Source organism: Schistocerca piceifrons, chromosome 3 (assembly GCF_021461385.2).
Source record: "Schistocerca piceifrons isolate TAMUIC-IGC-003096 chromosome 3, iqSchPice1.1, whole genome shotgun sequence".
Classification (NCBI taxonomy): Eukaryota; Metazoa; Arthropoda; class Insecta; order Orthoptera; family Acrididae; genus Schistocerca; species Schistocerca piceifrons.
Window position 1 is genome coordinate 838,300,477 of NC_060140.1, and position 18,477 is coordinate 838,318,953.

Sequence of the window (18,477 nt, forward strand, 5' to 3'; positions counted from 1 at the left end):
AATGCAGCCTTTCAAAGAAAACTATCTTTTAGTAGAATCACAAAGTAAGAACAAGTCTTAAATTCCACAGACTGATTGCGTTAAGTGGAGTTCTTTTTACGAATAACAATAGAGGAACATACATTCACATGAACAGGCATTCAGTTCTATGTTTGTAGTAGAATCTTGGAAATTGGGAATTTGTGGCAAGTTCCTATTGGACCAAACTGCTAAGGTCATCGGTCCCTAGGCTTACACACTACTTAATCTAAATTAAACTAACTTACACTAAGGACAACACACACACCCATGCCCGAGGGAGGACTCGAACCTCCGATGGGGGGAGCTGCGCACACCGTGGCAAGGCGCCACAGACCACGAGGCTACCCCGTGCGGCAGTAGAATCCTGACTTCTGCTCTTATGTTAATATTATTTACTCTATAATGTTGTGTTTTGTAAGAAGCTGTCGTCTTTGTATCCCTTTGGTCTTAACGCATTTGTCTAAAAATAAAAGCAGCAGCTGGGACGTATCTGTACACGGCGTCGCCACACGTTTAAAGTGCGCGCCACGGCAGGGCCGGCACTACGTTGTGAAACAGCCTGTAGAAGCGTCTTGTGACATAACTGGGTAGGCAGAGTGGGGACTCACTCGCTCGCTCTTCAGTATACCGACAGACTATAACAAAACTGATGTGGGTGAGGAACTCTGAACAAGAAAATTGAGGTTTTGTTACATGATGATCAGTTTAGCTTTCAGAAAGGTAAAGGCACAAGAGACACAGGTCTGATATGAGTGATATTGGAACATGAATTCAGAAACATCAACAAAATGCCATAGGATCTGTCAACCTAGAAAAAGTGTTTGACAATGTAAAATGGTGCACAATGTTTGAAATTATAAGGTAAATAAATGCAAGCTATAAGGAAAGATGGTAATATACAATATGTAACAGAACATGTAAGATAGTGTTGGAGCTTTTTTCCCTTACTGTTTGATATGTATGTTAAAAAGCAAGGATGGATATGATAGAAGAGCTCAAGATTGGGATTAAAATTCACCACGAAAGGGTATCAGTGATAAGATTTGCTGATGACACTGTTATCCCCAGTGAATATGAAGAATTACAGGTCCTATTGAATGGAATAAACAGTTTAATGAACACAGGATGTGAATTGAGTGTAAACCAAAGAAGGGCAGAATTGACGAGGAGTAGCAGAAATGAGATCAGGGGTAAACTTAACACCAAAATTGCTGATTATACAATAGAGGAAGTTAAGGACTTCTGCTGCCTCCGAAGCAAAATAACAGATGATTGACAAAGCAAGAGAACATTAACAGCAGACTAGCAAGAACAAAGAAGGCATTCTGGACCAAACAAAATCTCCTAATATCAAACATAAACTTAATTCAAGGATGAAATTTCTGAGAATGTACATCTGGAGCACAGAATTGTAAGGTAGTGATTCGTAGAGAAGATTAAGGGGGGAGGGTGGGGGGGTTGAGTGCCAAATTGTAAGTCACTCTAGATTGCGGTTTATTGGTAGAATCCTGAAGTGATGTAGTCCTTCAACAAAGGAAATAGCTTACAATACGTTAGTTCATCCAGTCTTAGAGTATTGTTGGTCTGTATGGGACCCTTACCACTTCGGTCTCATTAAAGAGATTGAGAAGGTCCAAAGAAGAGCGACAAGATTCATGACTGGTACATTTAGCCACCGCGAGGGCATTACAGATCTCATAGAAAGTTTGAAGTGGGACAAACTTGCAGATAGACGACGCATTAAACAGAAGGGGCTGCTCACTAAATTCCGAAATCCAATCTTCGCCGAGGATGTAGCACATATATTATAACCATCAACTTTCAAATCACGCAATTATCATCATTCAAAGATAAGGGAAATCAGAGCTCATACTGAGGCGTTCAGACAGTCGTTTTTCCCTCGCGTGATCCGCAAGTGGAACAGAGGGGGAAATATGACTTTGGCGCGAATTGTGCCCTCCGCCACACACTGCTTGGTGGCTAGCAGAGTATAGATGTAGATGTAGGAACATGTTCTCAAGCTGGCCTTGTGTTTCCCATTGCTTTTCCAAAGAAGTGAAGCTACTGGGAAACTTCCCCATGCACAGGAATGGGTTGAGTTTGGATACATTCAAGAGTAATATGATGCGGTCTAAGCATTCAAAAGATTTTACCCTCAGTGACAATGGCAACAAAAGTAAGCAGACATGTAATTTTTAAGTTTTTTCTAACCCTAGTAACTGTCACTGAACACTAAGAGGTAGATCACCAGCTTCAGCATATATGCTGGGTGAGGGCTTAGTTCTGTAAGCAATTCCAGACACCCCAATTCTCTCATGATGGACAGCATCAAATAATTTCCAATTCTTTTCTGTGCCATAGATGATGAACTTGGTGTCAAACTGGGTTTGAATAAATGCCTGGCAGACAGTTGAGTCACAGCAAGTTTCCCAGGCCATATCTGCTTAGGCTCTTGCAAATATTCAATGCTTCAACAGATTTTATTCAAAGATCTAGAACTGGTAGCTTGTTCAATTTGGTGTTAAAGAATATGTACTATTTTTAAAATCACATCTCGTTTTCATCAGATGGGTACAATAAAATGATTCCAAGGACAACTGAAATCAGGACAAGATAACTTACATATTCATTTTTCTGGCCTATTGATTGTCACATGTTGACAGGTAACCACAGACACACATTACAACTGGCAATACCATACACCATATCACTGAAGAACCGCAGTATGACAGCAACCACAGAGGGCGTGTAAACAGTTGTTTATTTACTGATGAAACATTCACGAGAATGGGGCTAAATTGCCATAACTATGTTACTTTTGTGGTTCTGACATAATGGTCAATGCCTGTGTCATGTTTGGCTATACTTTTTCTTACAGCAGATGCCACCATCTTCCTCATAAAATGTTACGTCTTCCATTAAAAATGTACCTCTGCCAGTCTAGTAACGTATGTCTGTGTAAATAAGTCACTACAGTTTGTCATGCACAAGCATTATTATCTCTGTATGCTGCTACAATCTACATTCACCTGAACTGCTTACCATATTCAAATGTTGGTTCCATCTTAAACTTTTACAGCACACTTTTCTTTCAATTATCAAATTAATTATTACCTTATATTTTCATTGTCATATCCCTCATTTTTCCATAGATTTCTATCTTCTCTAATCTGATCCAGCATTTCATCATCAGTTATCCAACGCAGCCATCTAATCCTCAGCATTCTTCTGCAACACATTGATCTGGATTGAGGGTGAGGACACCCTATCAGAACAACACCTTCTCCCCCCATTTGCTTCACCTGGTCCTACTCAATCCAACAAACAACCTTTCTAGATGTTAACCTCCACCTCAAAGATGGCTAAATCAGTACCTCTGCCCATATCAAACCTACTAACCATATGCAATACCTCCACTTCAACAGCTGCCACCCATTCCGTACCAAGAAGTCCCTTCCATACACCCCTGGTTGTCACATCTGCAGTGATGCACAGTCCCTCTCTAAATATACCGAGGGTCTCACTGAGGCCTTCACAGACTGTAATTATCCTCCCTACCTTGTACAAACTCCAATCTCCTGTGCCTTATCTTTCCAGTCTCCCACAACCTCCCAAAGTCTGTGTCCGGCCACAGAGGAACATTCCCCTTGTAACTCAGTACCACCCAGACTGGAGCAACTGAATTACATTCTCCAGCAGGATTTCAATTACCTCTTGTCTTGCCCTGAAATGAGAAATGTCCTGCCCACTATCCTTCCCACAGTTGTATTCTGCCGTCCACTGAACCTACACAATATGCTCGCCCATCCCTACATAACCCCCTGTTCTCAATCCCTTACCTCATGGCTCAAACACCTTTAATAGACCTAGATGCAAGACATGTCCCGTACATCCTCCCATCACCATCTGCTCCAGTGCGGTTACAAACGTCACTTATCCCATCACCTGTGAAACCAGTCGTGCAACCACTGTCACTGAGTTGCTGCTTTGCCTGACCGTGACCAGTGCTAGCAGCGTGCATCGATATATCCCCTCTAATAAATATCTTTGCTCTACTGCTATTACTTCCCAGTCGTCGTCTTTCGTAGGCAGTTTGGGTTGCGAGTTCGGATCTGCCAGTCAGTTGGAATGCGTCTGGAGCACAGTCCGGACATGCCAGTCTGGGAGTTGCAATGCGGCACTAGTGCAGTCGGGTTGGAGTAGCAGTGAGGTCTGCATCGACATGGCTCGCCCGACCATTGTCGCCATGCATCACTTGAGCTGGGCTGCGGTCTTGGTGGATCGTCGGTCAGGCATCCTACTGGACGATGCGTTTTGGCTCGCCGATCATTCATGAGTCGGTTGTGTGTGTGTGCGCATCAACTACCGATTTATCTTCGTGCATAATCATTCAGGACTTCGTGCTAGTGTTTGTCAAGTTGTGTGTGTAGTTGGCGTTATTTCCACCGACGATGATTTTAGATCTCGGCATTCTGAGGCAAGTCGGTCGGTTGCTGTGGACCAGGGAAGTTATCTCCACATGGTGCAGTCAGCTGGGTTCGCTGGCAGTCTCTGCGCAGTGTCGGAGTGTGTATGGAGCTGTCTGATCACTATGAGCTTTGTGGTTCACCAACCCAGGACGTCAATGTTGAGTAGTGGTTTTAACTACCCAAGCCACGTCCATTCATGTTGTGTGGTTCATTTCGGTGGTTTGCTGTTGGGGAAGTTTTCCTGCGAGCAACACTGAGTGTTTCTATTGCTGAAATTTAGCCATCATGCGGTGCAGTTAACTATATTGGTTGACTACAATTAGAGTGCACCAGCGGAGTTTTCTGCCTTGTGGCCGTTAGTGTCCCGGTTACCTGCCCTGGCCACTGATGTAATTTCAGGCAGCGTCCTTTGCTCACCTGTTATTGCTGTCCATCATGGTGTGTAGTTTCAACAGCTAATACATATGTGTGGATAATCACATTCGTAACCTTTTGTGTTTGAGTTCTCATGTACTGATTGGTGGCAAGCAAGTCATCGTGTCCGTCAGTCCGTGGCTGTCCCCTGGTTGGGTTCCGATGGATCAAGTGTAGTTGGGCCTCCCTGGAGGCTTCCGAGTGCTGATTTCTTTATTGTCCTCACCAGTGTTTAATTGTCTACTTATAATCTATCATATCCAATGATTTAAAATTTCTTGTTTTTTTCTGGACTTTATGTATTTTTGAAAATTAATTGTGGGCCTTAAGCTGCTTAAAACCTTATTCTTGAAATTACCCTTTAAGCCATAACATTCCGGCCTTTTGCCTTAAATGTTTATGATAATATATTTTAAAATTTTCAAATTTAATTGTGGCCCTCAGCTGCTTGTATTGCACCTTGCATATGTTTGTTCTATCTACTTTGCTTTTAGGCTTTCCAGCCTAGCCGTGATACCATATATATTTTAATTATTTTATTTGCTATTTTAACTGCATTTATATTTTGATGACTTAAGATTTCTTGTTTGGAGGCCCTCAGCCATGAAATAATTGCCTTTTTGAAACTCTTAGCTCTAAAGGTTCGGCTATGTGCCATTTTGGTTTAAAGGTGTTATTGAATTATAATAAATTACAATTTTGAGTGAACCTGACCGACACCTTATTTGGCCCTTTCCACAATCCTAATCAACTGTTCTGTCCTGTGGGTTTAGCGGATGTCTCACCCACATGGACCTCATAGCTTTAACACTTTCGCTGCGGCATCGGTGCAGGCGTGCAACGCTTCAGTGCGGCCCGGCAACGTGCGAGTGCGGGCCGGTAACACTCTGAAACGGCAGGCACCGCTCGGAGCCGACGCTCATAAGCACACCTGAGCTACACGCTGACGTCAAGACTTTGTAAGATCTGTAGGCTCATGTTCTATACCGACTTAATGATGACACCTTTACTTCAAATAAGCTTCGACTGTATTGTAGTCATGTTTTGAAGTCTGTTTGCTGTCTGACACCTATAGGGGTCACACAGGCGTCATTCAAATGTTTATTAGCCGCCATTACGAACAATATACGTTCGATAACTGACCACACAAAACAAAACTTTATACGCTATGATGCTTGCTTAGACTCTGCAACTAGACAGTGAGCGCGGATGCTTATAAGCGTCAGCCGCACTGGCTCGTGGCTTGTTGTGACGCTTATAGGCGTCAGTCGCAGCGAAAGTGTTAATGAACAATCCAACAGGCTCCTCATTGTCTCCCGTGTGACCAACATGTAAAAATTTTAAGTATTGGCCCACACCAATAACTTACTCATTTAACTTGCAAAACCAGCAAGAGAAAATTATTATTAAATATTCCATCATATGTATTGTAGGCCACAAACCTTTCATTGTCCCACAGTGTATTTAAGGTATCTAGTTGGACACGTCAATTCTAAAGTCAGAGGAAATAAAGAGCATACCATCCACTTACAACATGGTCATGGTTTACAAAAACACACTGGAGTTCAAATCAAATTAAGGACACCTTCATTATTGTAACCCACACTATTACCCATGCCAGGTGGTCCTCCCCTTTTACTCCATAGCATACATCACATGTGAGGCCAGGAGCACCATACACTTTGGTGGTTGCTCATCAGAAACTGCATACACTTTGGTGGTTGCTCATCAGAAACTGACAGCAGTGACTGAACTATTTTGCCACATCCATCATGAGCACGAACTAGATGCCACGACACCACACTGCTTGGAGAGCCAACAGGCAAGAAGCACAGAATCTCCAGCTGCAGCAGCCAATTGCATGGATTCAATGTAGTAATCTGAGCAGTGATAAAACCCATGGTCTGTAGTCTTCTGTATTCAGTTTACAGTTGGCAGTCCTCAGAGAGAGCAGACTACAGTTGGCAAATGCCACTGTGGGACAGTTATCTTAAACTGCCAGCACGACTGGAAACGTCACAGCCAAAGCACAGCAATGATGCTACAGGATTAGTCCCTTTCTTTAGAATCTATCAGCTATGCAACGTAAGTCCTTAGTCTGTACAGAACCATTGTGTAATCAGAGTTGTATGTTCAGGTATTTGAGTTACACGAAACACGTATTCTTGCACCTGGACCAATTTGTGTAGTGGTCACATAACTCCTCCATCGGCCCAGGCCACACTGAACTCAACCACATCCATGGTGTGGTCAATAATGTTAGTCACAACATTTACGTTGCAACATCCATTTACTTTCACATTTACTCTAATGACATTCAAACAAACAGAACATGTGGTAGTACTGTATGAAAATAATATCAGAGAATATGATGAAGTTTTCTGGAAACATGTCTGCACTGATGTCTGTACTGGCTCTGAGCACTATCGCACTTAACATCTGAGGTCATCAGTCCCCTAGAACTTAGAATTACTTAAATCTAACTAACCTAAGGACATCACACACGTCTATGCCTGAGACAGGTATCGAACCTGCGACCGTAGCGGTCGCGCGTTTCCAGACTCAAGTGCCTAGAACTGCTCGGCCACACCGGCCGGCGATGTCTGTAATGTAGACTGTTTATAACTGTCTCAAAGCTTATTCATCAAAACAAAGTCTGCTTCATTTTTTTGTCATTGGAGGCAATTTTAACTCATATCCTTGAGTCATACTTTTACATCATGTTCAGCATTTTATATACTGAACAGGACATCCCAATTCCCACATGCCTCTTCCCCTTCCCCCACACATGGGCTGAAAAAGAGTACACTTTTTCATGTAATGATATCAATGTTGGTGAGGTATTCAAAATTAACTTTTAATTAAAAGCCATGTTGGTGGGGGATGACAATAAATCAACAATTTTAATTTCGATTAAATAAATGAATAGTACCCGACATGTTTATCTTGGAATCATTCCTAATTTTTGAAAATCAGACAAGGCATAACAATTTTATAACTTCTCTTTAAACCTATAGAAGAAAAGTGTAGTATACTAATAATGTACCATGACGCATTTTACAGTTTTAACCTCTTGTAACAATTGTTTAACAGCTGCACATTTATCTTTAATAGTCTGCACAATAGAAATCAATAGAAATGAAACCACTTTAGTAATTTGATTTTATTGCCATCTTTTGCAGGTATCACAATTCAGTATAATACTGCAATGATCCAGACACTTATGCACACAAATACGTATAAACATGTAAATACAGAGAAGTATTCAAATTCGGCATTGGGGAAACCATTCAATTTTTGAAATACTTAGTATCACACTGATAAAGATTTTTTTTACACAGATTGCCTTTGGCTGTTATTTAACATCAACAGAATTAAATACATGCAGAGCATAAAGAATGGAAATAATAATTCTGGTTTGTTTTTTAATGCAGCATAACTCTACACATACCACGGCAGGAACACTTGTCATAACACAAGACGAGTAAACATGCTATTTCTTGTACTACTCCTACAAGAAATAACATTTACAAATAAATAAACTGGGCAGAGTAGGTCCTTAGGCCACTGTAACTCAAAAGTACACTTCCTAATGGATGAGGATATGAATGGTGTGGGCGGTAGTAGACCTGTGACCAGAGTTATTCCAACGAATCTTCTCACTGTGATAACTGCTGGAATGAATTGGACTTGTGTTGGAAATTGTGCTGTGAGCTGCTGTTATTGTTGGATTTCATCATCTTTACCTGTGAACATAATATTTAGTTATTCACTGTTTAAAAAAATGTTTCAAATCTTAATACAGACAATGAGGAGGAAACATAAATAGAAGAAAGGAAATATGAAAGTTCAGAACCACAATGTGCCACTGCATGTCCTTCAAGGGTACATGAAACAGATTATGGGAGACAGATCCAAACACACAACAGATATTTTTTTTAAAAACTAGTTGATCAGATGGAAGAATAACTACAGGAGGAGTCGTAATAATGGTAAAGTTCATAGGTTAGTAAACATTTTCCCCTGACACTGCTCAAACTGTTTAGTGATTTCATGTCTCATAATTGACTGCCTTTCAACTACCTCACAGGCCTATGATCCTCAGTATTAAGAAGCTCCTCTTATGCCATTCCACATCTATTCTTCAGCAACCCTACTAACCTTTGCAGTGTTTCCATTTTTTCAAGCAACTATGCCCTCATTAATTTGTTACTCAGATATGAATCATATGTTTATTTCTTCCTTACACATGGGCTAATCCAAATGAGGTGGTCCAATAAAAATTAAGTTGGTTGCTTGACCATTTTTAAATATTTTAATTTTTTATATGTGCGTACCCTATAATTGTGAAGTTCAAAACGATTTTTAAAAATTTTTTACCTTTCACCTTTACTGAATGGCGGCCATTTTTGTTTGTAAGCACAGGGCAATGTTTCAGTTTAGAGATGTTAGCAAAAACATGAATATCTTTGCGCTGGGTTAAGTTACAACATTGCAACTAACATGACTTAGAAAAATGTCCTCTACAACATTGTCTACTACACAAAATACCCTAAATTCAAAAATAACCAGTCAAACTGACATCCAAAGTTTGGTATCCAAATGTTCAAAAATCCACTTTTTAGGCCCAAAAATAACAAACAAGGAGTGATTTATGAGAGTATTGTTTTCCTATAGTTAGATATACACAACTAGCCTCATATAGGGCAAGAACACTTATAAATGATTCCTTAATTTTTATGAATTTTTGAAATTTGAAAATTTTCATTTTTGTTAAGTTTGGGGTTAGTTATCTCGGGAGGGGGGTGGGGGGGGCTGAATATAAAAATATGATTTCTGCACAGTTTGTACACCTATATGATAATGTACTGCAAAAATTTCAACATTGATATCTGACAGAACAAATTCACTGAAAGTTTCCTTACAACATTTTTCATTGGTATCCAAACTGTCACTAGTATATTTCTTGAATGATGGTCTTGGGCCAGCACGGTGGTAAAAATGCACAAAAACATCATTGTCTTCCAAACTTATTCTTTCAACCTCTGCAAGCCACCGCTGTCCATCATACACACATGCTGCTATGCCATTCAACGTTAAAGACAGAGATGTAATTTTATTGAATAAATGATCCTCATAAAATTCAGTTTCTGATGTTACATAGCATCAAACTAACTTTTCTGCAATGCCAAGGAATTTATGGAAATGCTTTGTTCCTTTTATTGCTAAACAGTTTTCAAATCTGGTTTGAAGTGTTGTTTTCATATGCATAACTAATTCTTCTTTCTTGATCAGAAAAGAGGTAGTGCCTTTAATATTATTCTTGCAAAAGACATACATGTCCTGTACTCTGAGAATGTGGTCTGTGGCTGGACTTTGTAGGCTGGTTTTACGTACTTCACATTTTGTTGTACCTCCTACTAAATCACATGCATTTTTAACAGGGCATGATGCAAAAAAGTGCCATTCAGCCTCCAACCCAAAGTCTACTTTGTGGTTGCACAGATCTGAAAAATTCTTTTTGTTCTTACACTGACTACCACCTTCCACTCGAAAAGTATAGCAGTTTCTCAACCTGGGGAAAAATTTTCGTTTATGTAATTTATTACATACTTTTGAAACACATGTACAGCCAAAGTGGTGTGCTACAAGTAGTCACTTAGAATGCAAACTGAAGAACTGCAAACTTCATCTTTCTCATTTTTAAAGTAGAGAATAAATGGATGCACTTTAGCCTGGTCATTGACCCAGTGGTACCCCTGTATTTCATCCTGAATCACAAATGTAAAATTTTCTGCAAAATCAGCTAGCACTATGCATTCAGTCTCATGAAGTTGTGCTTTTTTGTCCTTCAAAAACTTACTTTGGATTTTAGAAACATAGTGGTGACTTTTGAGTTTTTGTTATGTTATCAATTAAAGATTCCAAGTACTCTTCCTGAGATTTAACCACTGTTATCATTTCTGCCCTGTCAGTTGTGACCCACTGTTTGAAGGTAATACTGTCTGGCATTTCCTCATCATATTCGTGAAAATTCAATAAAGGTTTCTTTACCAGGGCATTTATTACACAAACTCATCATGCAGTCATAACTGTCAGTGTCACAGACCATTAAATCTAGTAACTCTTTGTAGTTAAGATCACCGAGTTCTGCATCCACATTCATCAGTTTGACATTTTGCTGATATAAACAAACACATACAGAGTGTGTCCCTGAGGATCCAGCAAAAATACACCACTTAGGGTAGAGGTCACAAAATTTTTACCTTCCAATTTTGCATTCAGGATGAGAATTTTTGAACACTACATAAAGTTCATTTAAATTTGACAGCACTAGTTGTTTCTGGTTTGTTAATTTAACTCAATTTATAACAACTCTTTTGCTATCTTTGCAACCTGGGCACATTCTACTGTTTTCATCATCTTCAAAAAACTGCTGGATCTTTTTAATTGCTTATTCACTTACACCTACTTCTTTCTTCTTTCCTAAAACTGGAAGAATGCCTTGGTCTTTCACTAATTTATGGGTTAGTTTAACCAAACGATGAGAAATATTGAATTCATGAACTATTTTTTCTCTTGATTGTGAGTCAGGGAGCAAACTTATTTAACTTTTTCCTCTTTAGATGTTACTGAACATTTAATTTTTAATTTCTCTATTAAGCTCAAATATTCAGTGTCTGATGATGCTGGTGGTAGGTTTTCTTCTTCTTTAGAAATAATGTTGGCAGCTGTATTATTAAAGCATGAAGTTTCTCCTAATTTTGTCTGAAATTTGTTGTACCTTATTTTCAATAGCTGCTATTCTTTTTCTGCTACTTAGATTAGATTTACTTTCATTCCAATTGATCCGTAGTGAGGAGGTCCTCCAGGATGTGGAATATGTCAGAAAAACAACAATACATGACAAATATTTACAACTAAAACAAATAAGCTAATGTACCATTCTACAGGTCCCAAGTGGAATGATCGTCATTTTTTAATGAACACTATGAGTCATTTTACAAATACTAGTGCACTGAATTTAAAATAAAAAAGTTTTTTATTTATTTATAAGGTAATAAACATGTAATACAACTACTATAATACTTATTTACAATGAACACATTGCTGCACAGAAATGGTGCAGAAGTTAGATTGTACTTACACACACACACACACACACACACACACACACACACACACTTACACTTACACTTACAATGAACACATTACTGCTTGGTTGTTAAGCTTTTTATGGCTGCTGGCAAGTTATTGAAAATGTGTGTTCCTGTATAATGCACACCTTTTTGTACAAGACCAAGTGACTTTAAATCCTTGTGAAGATTATTCTTATTTCTAGTATAGATGCCATGAATTGAGCTGTTGGTTTGAAAAAGTGATATATTTTTAATGACAAATTCCATTAAGAAATAAATATATTGGGAAGCAGTAGTTAGTATCCCTAGTTCCCTAAACAGGCTTCTGCAGGATGTCCTTGAGTTCACACCACATATAACTCTTACTGCAAGTTTTTGTGCCCAGAAAACTTTAGCTTGGCTTGATGAATTACCTCAAAAAATAATCCCATATGACATTATGGAATGAAAGTAAGGATATTATGCCAGCTTTTTCATTTTTATATCTCCTATGTCTGACACAATTCGCATTGCAAATAGAGATTTGTTAAGATGCTTCAGCAGTTCTGTGGTGTGCTCCTTCCAGGTGAATTTATTATCAAGCTGTAATTCCAAGAATTTAACACTGTCCACTTCTTCTATCTGCTTGTCATCGTATGTTAGGCATATACTCGTGGGACACCTCTTACAAGTTCTGAACTGCATGTAGTATGTTTTTTCAAAGTTTAGTGACAAAGAATTGGCTAGGAACCAGTGATCAATGTCCACAAATATTTTATTGGCTTATCTTTCTGAGACTACACTTGATTTGCTATTTATTGCAATGTTTGTATCATCGGCTAACAAAACAAACTTGGCATCTGGTAATGTTACTGATGAAAGGTCATTGATATACACAAGAAAAAGTAAGGGCCCAAAATGGAACCTTGTGGGACCCCACATGTAATTAGTTCCCAGTTGGATGATGCCTGATAGCTTGATACATGTCTCTTTCCTAATAACACCCTTTGTTTCCTGCCAGAGATATAAGATTTGAACCATTTTGCAGCATTTCCTGTTACACTATAATATTCAAGTTTACTTAAAAGGATATTGTGATTTACACAGTCAAATGCCTTTGACAGATCACAAAATGTACCAGTTGCCTGCAATTTTTTGTCTAATGAATTAAGCACATTTTCACTGTAAGTGTAGATAGCCTTCTCAATATCAGAACCTTTTAGAAATCTAAACTGTGACTTTGACAGTATGTTATTTGAGATAAGATGGTTATAAAGACAAACATTACTTTTTAGAAAATTTTTGAGAATGCTGGCAACAGTGAAATTGGACGGAAATTTGATGCTATTTCTTTATCTCCCTTCTTAAACAGTGGCTTAACTTCAGTATATTTCAGCCATTCAGGAAATATTCCACTGATAAACGACTGTTTAGACAGATAGCTTAATATGTTACTTAGAGCAGAATCACATTCTTTACTTAACTTTGTTGATATTTCATCATACCCACTAGATGTTTTTGATTTTAAAGATTTTATGATGGACATTATTTCTGTTGGGGTAGTGAGGGTCAAATTCATATTATGGAAGTTACTTGAAATGTCTTGTCTGAGGTATTCCATAGCAGCATCTACCGAACCTGACAACCCCATCTTTTCTGTAACAGTTATAAAATGTTTATTAAAAAGTTTTGCAACACTATGCACATCTGTCACCAATGTATCATTTACTCTTAATGCTATTTGTTCCTCTTCATGTCTGGTTCTACCGGTCTCCTCCTTCACTATATCCCATATTGTCTTTATTTTGTTATCTGATATGACTATCTTTTCCTTGTAATATATTTGCTTTGACATCCATATTACAGTCTTTAATATTTTGCAGTATTTCTTGTAATGTGCTATAGCATCAACATTGGAAATGTTTCGGATTGACAGATACAGTTTTCTTTTTGTTTTACAAGATACCCCTATTCCTTGAGTAATCCATGGCTTCTTTGTACACTTTGCTCTAACCTTGGTAAGTTTTGGGGGAAAGCAGTGTTCGAATAAGGTAAGCACTTTATTAGCAAAAATGTTATATTTTTCATTCATGCCATGAGCACTGTAAACATCAGTCCAGTGAATGTCTCTGAGGAGCATCCTAAAATAATCAATTTTTGGCTTACAAATTTTATTATTTTCGAAGCAATATGTCTAGCTTAGAACAAGCAAAACCCAATATGCTAACAGCTTCCTCATTAGGAATATATATGTCATTAACAAGGTTACACGAGTCTGGTTCTGGATGCACAACAAATATTTTTGAGTAACAATTTGGCCACAGGGAATTTCCAGAAATCACATTACATTTCACTTGGGAAGCTGTTTCACTCTCACATAACAAGGGCAAATGTTCAACTTTTATTTTCCTCCAACCTTTAGATATAGGCTTTTTATGAACTCTAAGCAGATCACAGCACTTTCTTCCAAAAATGTGGTTGTACTTCAGAATATATGTCTTCTCATGATACTCACACACTGATGTTACAGAAGAACTTACTCGAAATTTAAACAAAGTTTGTCTAACTCCATCAAAATCATTGACATTTTTCAAGTTTTTTGAAACCGTAAACTGTTTTTTGACACACTTCACTTGCTATCTGTCCAAAAGAGCACTGTTCATCCATGTTATTGGATTCCAGTTAATCTCTCAAAATTAATTACAAATTCCACACAGAACAAAGTACATAACACATTCTACACTCTCGAAGTATGTACATCCACTCTAACAGAGGTTTCAGAACAGACTGACTACAACAATGCCACACCCAGCAATAATGTACTTCTAAAATGCCACACCCAACAATAATGTACTTCTAAAATGCCACACCCAGCAATAATTTACTTCTTTGTTGACAATAAACCTAAACGTAATTGGGCATTTTTATTACCATAGAACAAAAGAGGAAGTGCCTATTGTTTAATAATGCATTATTAAAAATAAACTAAATGAATATTGGGTGATAGTGCTAACTAAATATATGTCACAATTAAATTTTTTACAATGAAACAATAAACTATTTAAATAGGCAACTGCCATAAGGTCAGTTGTAAAGTAATGTGAATTATTTCCTCATTTTCAAAAATTCATGTCTTTGTTCACAGTCAGATGTCAATGTCGAAATTTTCACATAACATTGCTATCATATAGGTGTACAAACTGTACAAAAATCATTTTTATATTCAGTCCCACCTGAGATAACCCCAAACTTTACAAAAAATGAAAATTTTCAATTTTCAAAAATTCATAAAAAAATTAATGAAACATTTGTAAGTGTTCTTGCTCTATATAAGGCTAGTAGTGTATGACATCTAACTACAGGAAAAAAAACACTCTCATAAATCACTCCTTGTTTGTTATTTTTGGGCCTAAAAAGTGGATTTTTGAACATTTGGATACCAAACTTTGGATGTCATTTTGACTGGTTATTTTTTAATTTAGGGTATTTTGTATAGTAGGCAATGTTGTACAGGACACTTTTCTAAAAACAATCATGTCAATTGCAATGTTGTAACCTAACCCAGTGCAGAAAATATTCAAATTTTCACTAATGTCTACAGACTGAAAAATAGTCACACGTCTACAAATAAAAATGGCCACCATCCAGTAAAGGTGCAAGATAAATTATTTTAAAAAACTGTTTTGAACTTCTCAAATATAGGACAATCACATACAAAAAAATTAAAATATTTTAAAAATGGTCAAGCAACCATCACTGGACCACTTCATATGGATTGACCCACATGTATCAACCCGTCTAAATTAATGTACCGATTCCAACCCTTACTGAGCATTATCAGAAACTTTTCAGTCACTGAAAACTACGAAATTTATCAGCAAACAAACTTACCCTTCCTCTTTTGAGCTCTTCATCATACGAATTTTCTGAGGACCTCTTAGGTTCCTTACCATGCTCTTCCTCCAGTTCAGTGCCCACATAGCTCCATCCACCACGACAACTAGTCACTGCAACAGAAAGAAACTATATGAATGATGTGGCAAGTTAAGACAAGAAGGGCACGGGGAGATATGTAGTGAAACCAACACTTAACGAAACACACCACAGCTTCAATTTGCTCTTTTCCAAAAAGTGAAGTGGGGGGGGGGGGGGGGGGTGAGGGGGGGGGGAGAATCTTTAGTAAAGTGCACTGTGCCAGGTTATTTTACATAATGAAAAAAAGTGGAAGAAATGTCGCATAAAAAAAAGGAACTATATGCTACTTAAGACCAATTTCCCACTTTTTCTGGTCTCCCAATGTGCCCTTTAGTGCCATGTCATTTTGAGAAATACATTATGCTGCATCTCTGTGCTTTCTAAATTAGGTACTGTCTAGAGTAACAAAGTTATTAAGCAGACTCCTTTGTACACACTGTCAAACAGTGTGGCATGTGCAATCCCTACGCGAACAGCAACTTCTCTTCAGTCTAAATCTTTCATTGCTCAAACTAGTCATTTAGTGAATTAAAAAAAAAAAGTTAAATTTGTAACTTTGGACTGGTTTTTCACTGAACTGATGTAGGAAGTCTAAGGATTTAAACAATATGGAATAGAAAATACTTATGTACACCAACATTGTATGTGGTCTCATGTGCAAAGCAACTTACTAAAGATGGTTGTAAGAGAGAAAAACTTTTAGCATCCCTTGTGGGGTGCTGAGCCAGCTGTCAATGTGCCGAATGTGAAACCACAATTGGAAAACATGTAGTGACTGGTTTGCACTGAACATATTTGTAATTTCTTTAAGGATGAAATAGCTGTTTAAAGATGTAAATTACCATATTTGTGAAAAGAAATGATGTCATTGTTCTGCCCCCCCCCCCACCCATTTTCTTGCAAACCTGAGGGTAGCTCTGATTAGACCAATTTTACAGTGTTACTCAGGGCATCAAGTATTAACTAAACTGGTCTTTATGGATAGATTTTAAACTGCTTGATCACATTTATTATCTGCTAAGCTAACAGCTCTTATAACTAATCACATGACTGTTTTCATGGCTAGTATAACATAATTTGAAACAATCTTGAAAGTATGTAATATCAATAATATGTTAAAACCACTGAAATCTGAAGTTACTGGAAATACTCAGCTTTGACTGACTCATGTACCACCCAGGCTAACCAAGAGCAAACCATATAAAACAAAAAAACTGTTCAGGTTTTTATGGCCAGTTGTTGAACATTTTGTCTGTTGGCTTTTGCCTTGGGATCTTCACCTGGCACTTATTAAATGACTTTAGAGACATTTCACCAGCACCAATGGCAAGAAATGTCAAAGATTCATTTCTCATTGGTGGTGGAGCACCAGAAAAATCATTACATAAATGTCAGTCAGAAACCTAGAGACAAGAGAGAACAGGCAACACACCAAGTTAAAACTAACTACATCAACTATTCAATGTGCAACTAAAATATAATTCATTTGCCAGGACGGCAGCTGACTCACAGAAGAAAAAGAATCAAACAGATGTAAATGATGTAATAGCGACAACTGCAACCAGGTATTACACTGGTGCCAGTGATGATACATAATCCGCATACGCTTCATTTTCATTACAATTTATACTACAGGACGTCACTAAAACCCAATTTTAACTGGTCACTGTACGTTCGAAAATTATTCCTTACATGGTGGTTTGCCAAGAGTACACTCACGGAATGACCCAGAATCATAATTCAAGGAAATTTAGGTAACACAGGTGTATTTAATTACAAAATTATCCACATCCATATCCTGTGCAGTAAATATATAATTAATAAACTTTTCACAGAATGCATCCTGTATGATGAGTGTGGACAGAGTGTGGACAGAGTGTGGACAGAGTGTGGACAGAGTGTGGACAGAGTGTGGAGAGAGGGTGGAGAGAGGGTGGAGAGAGGGTGGAGAGAGGGTGGAGAGAGGGTGGAGAGAGGGTGGAGAGAGGGTGGAGAGAGGGTGGAGAGAGGGTGGAGAGAGGGTGGAGAGAGGGTGGAGAGAGGGTGGAGAGAGGGTGGAGAGAGGGTGGAGAGAGGGTGGAGAGAGGGTGGAGAGAGGGTGGAGAGAGGGTGGAGAGAGGGTGAACATTAAAATCTCCACCCTAGTGCTTTTAGGGACAGAGGACAAAGGACATGTGCTAAAACTTAGATCAAATGATAAAACCCACCCTCACTAATAAAACATAAAACTAAAGCTGCTGCTGAGGCACTGTCACCCAATAACAAAGACAGGGTGCTGAGAACGTTAAACGGGGTGTATACGTGGACAAGGAAAAAAAATTCCTGGATTTCCCGGTTAAAAATACACTTTCTCCCAGGTGACAGTATATTTTCCCTTATCAATCCTTTGAATGGTTATGGTTTTATAAACGGGCGTACAATTTCCCGGCACTTCAGAAAATGAAACTCAGGGAAAAAGATAGGTTTTGGAAATATCTTTT

At 38.3% G+C, this 18,477-nt stretch overlaps 1 protein-coding gene across 1 annotated transcript in view; it reads right to left on the minus strand.

The window, feature by feature from the left end:
* Window positions 1-8,166: 8,166 nt before the first annotated feature.
* Window positions 8,167-18,477, minus strand: part of LOC124789869 (mucin-5AC-like) — a 58,008-nt gene continuing 47,697 nt past the window's right edge. The window contains exons 4-5 of the mRNA XM_047257381.1: window positions 15,914-16,029; window positions 8,167-8,650 (exon numbers count right to left, since the gene is read on the minus strand). Of these exons, the coding sequence (XP_047113337.1) occupies window positions 8,564-8,650; window positions 15,914-16,029 (203 nt within the window). The 3' untranslated portion in view covers window positions 8,167-8,563. The remainder of the gene's footprint in view (window positions 8,651-15,913; window positions 16,030-18,477) is intronic.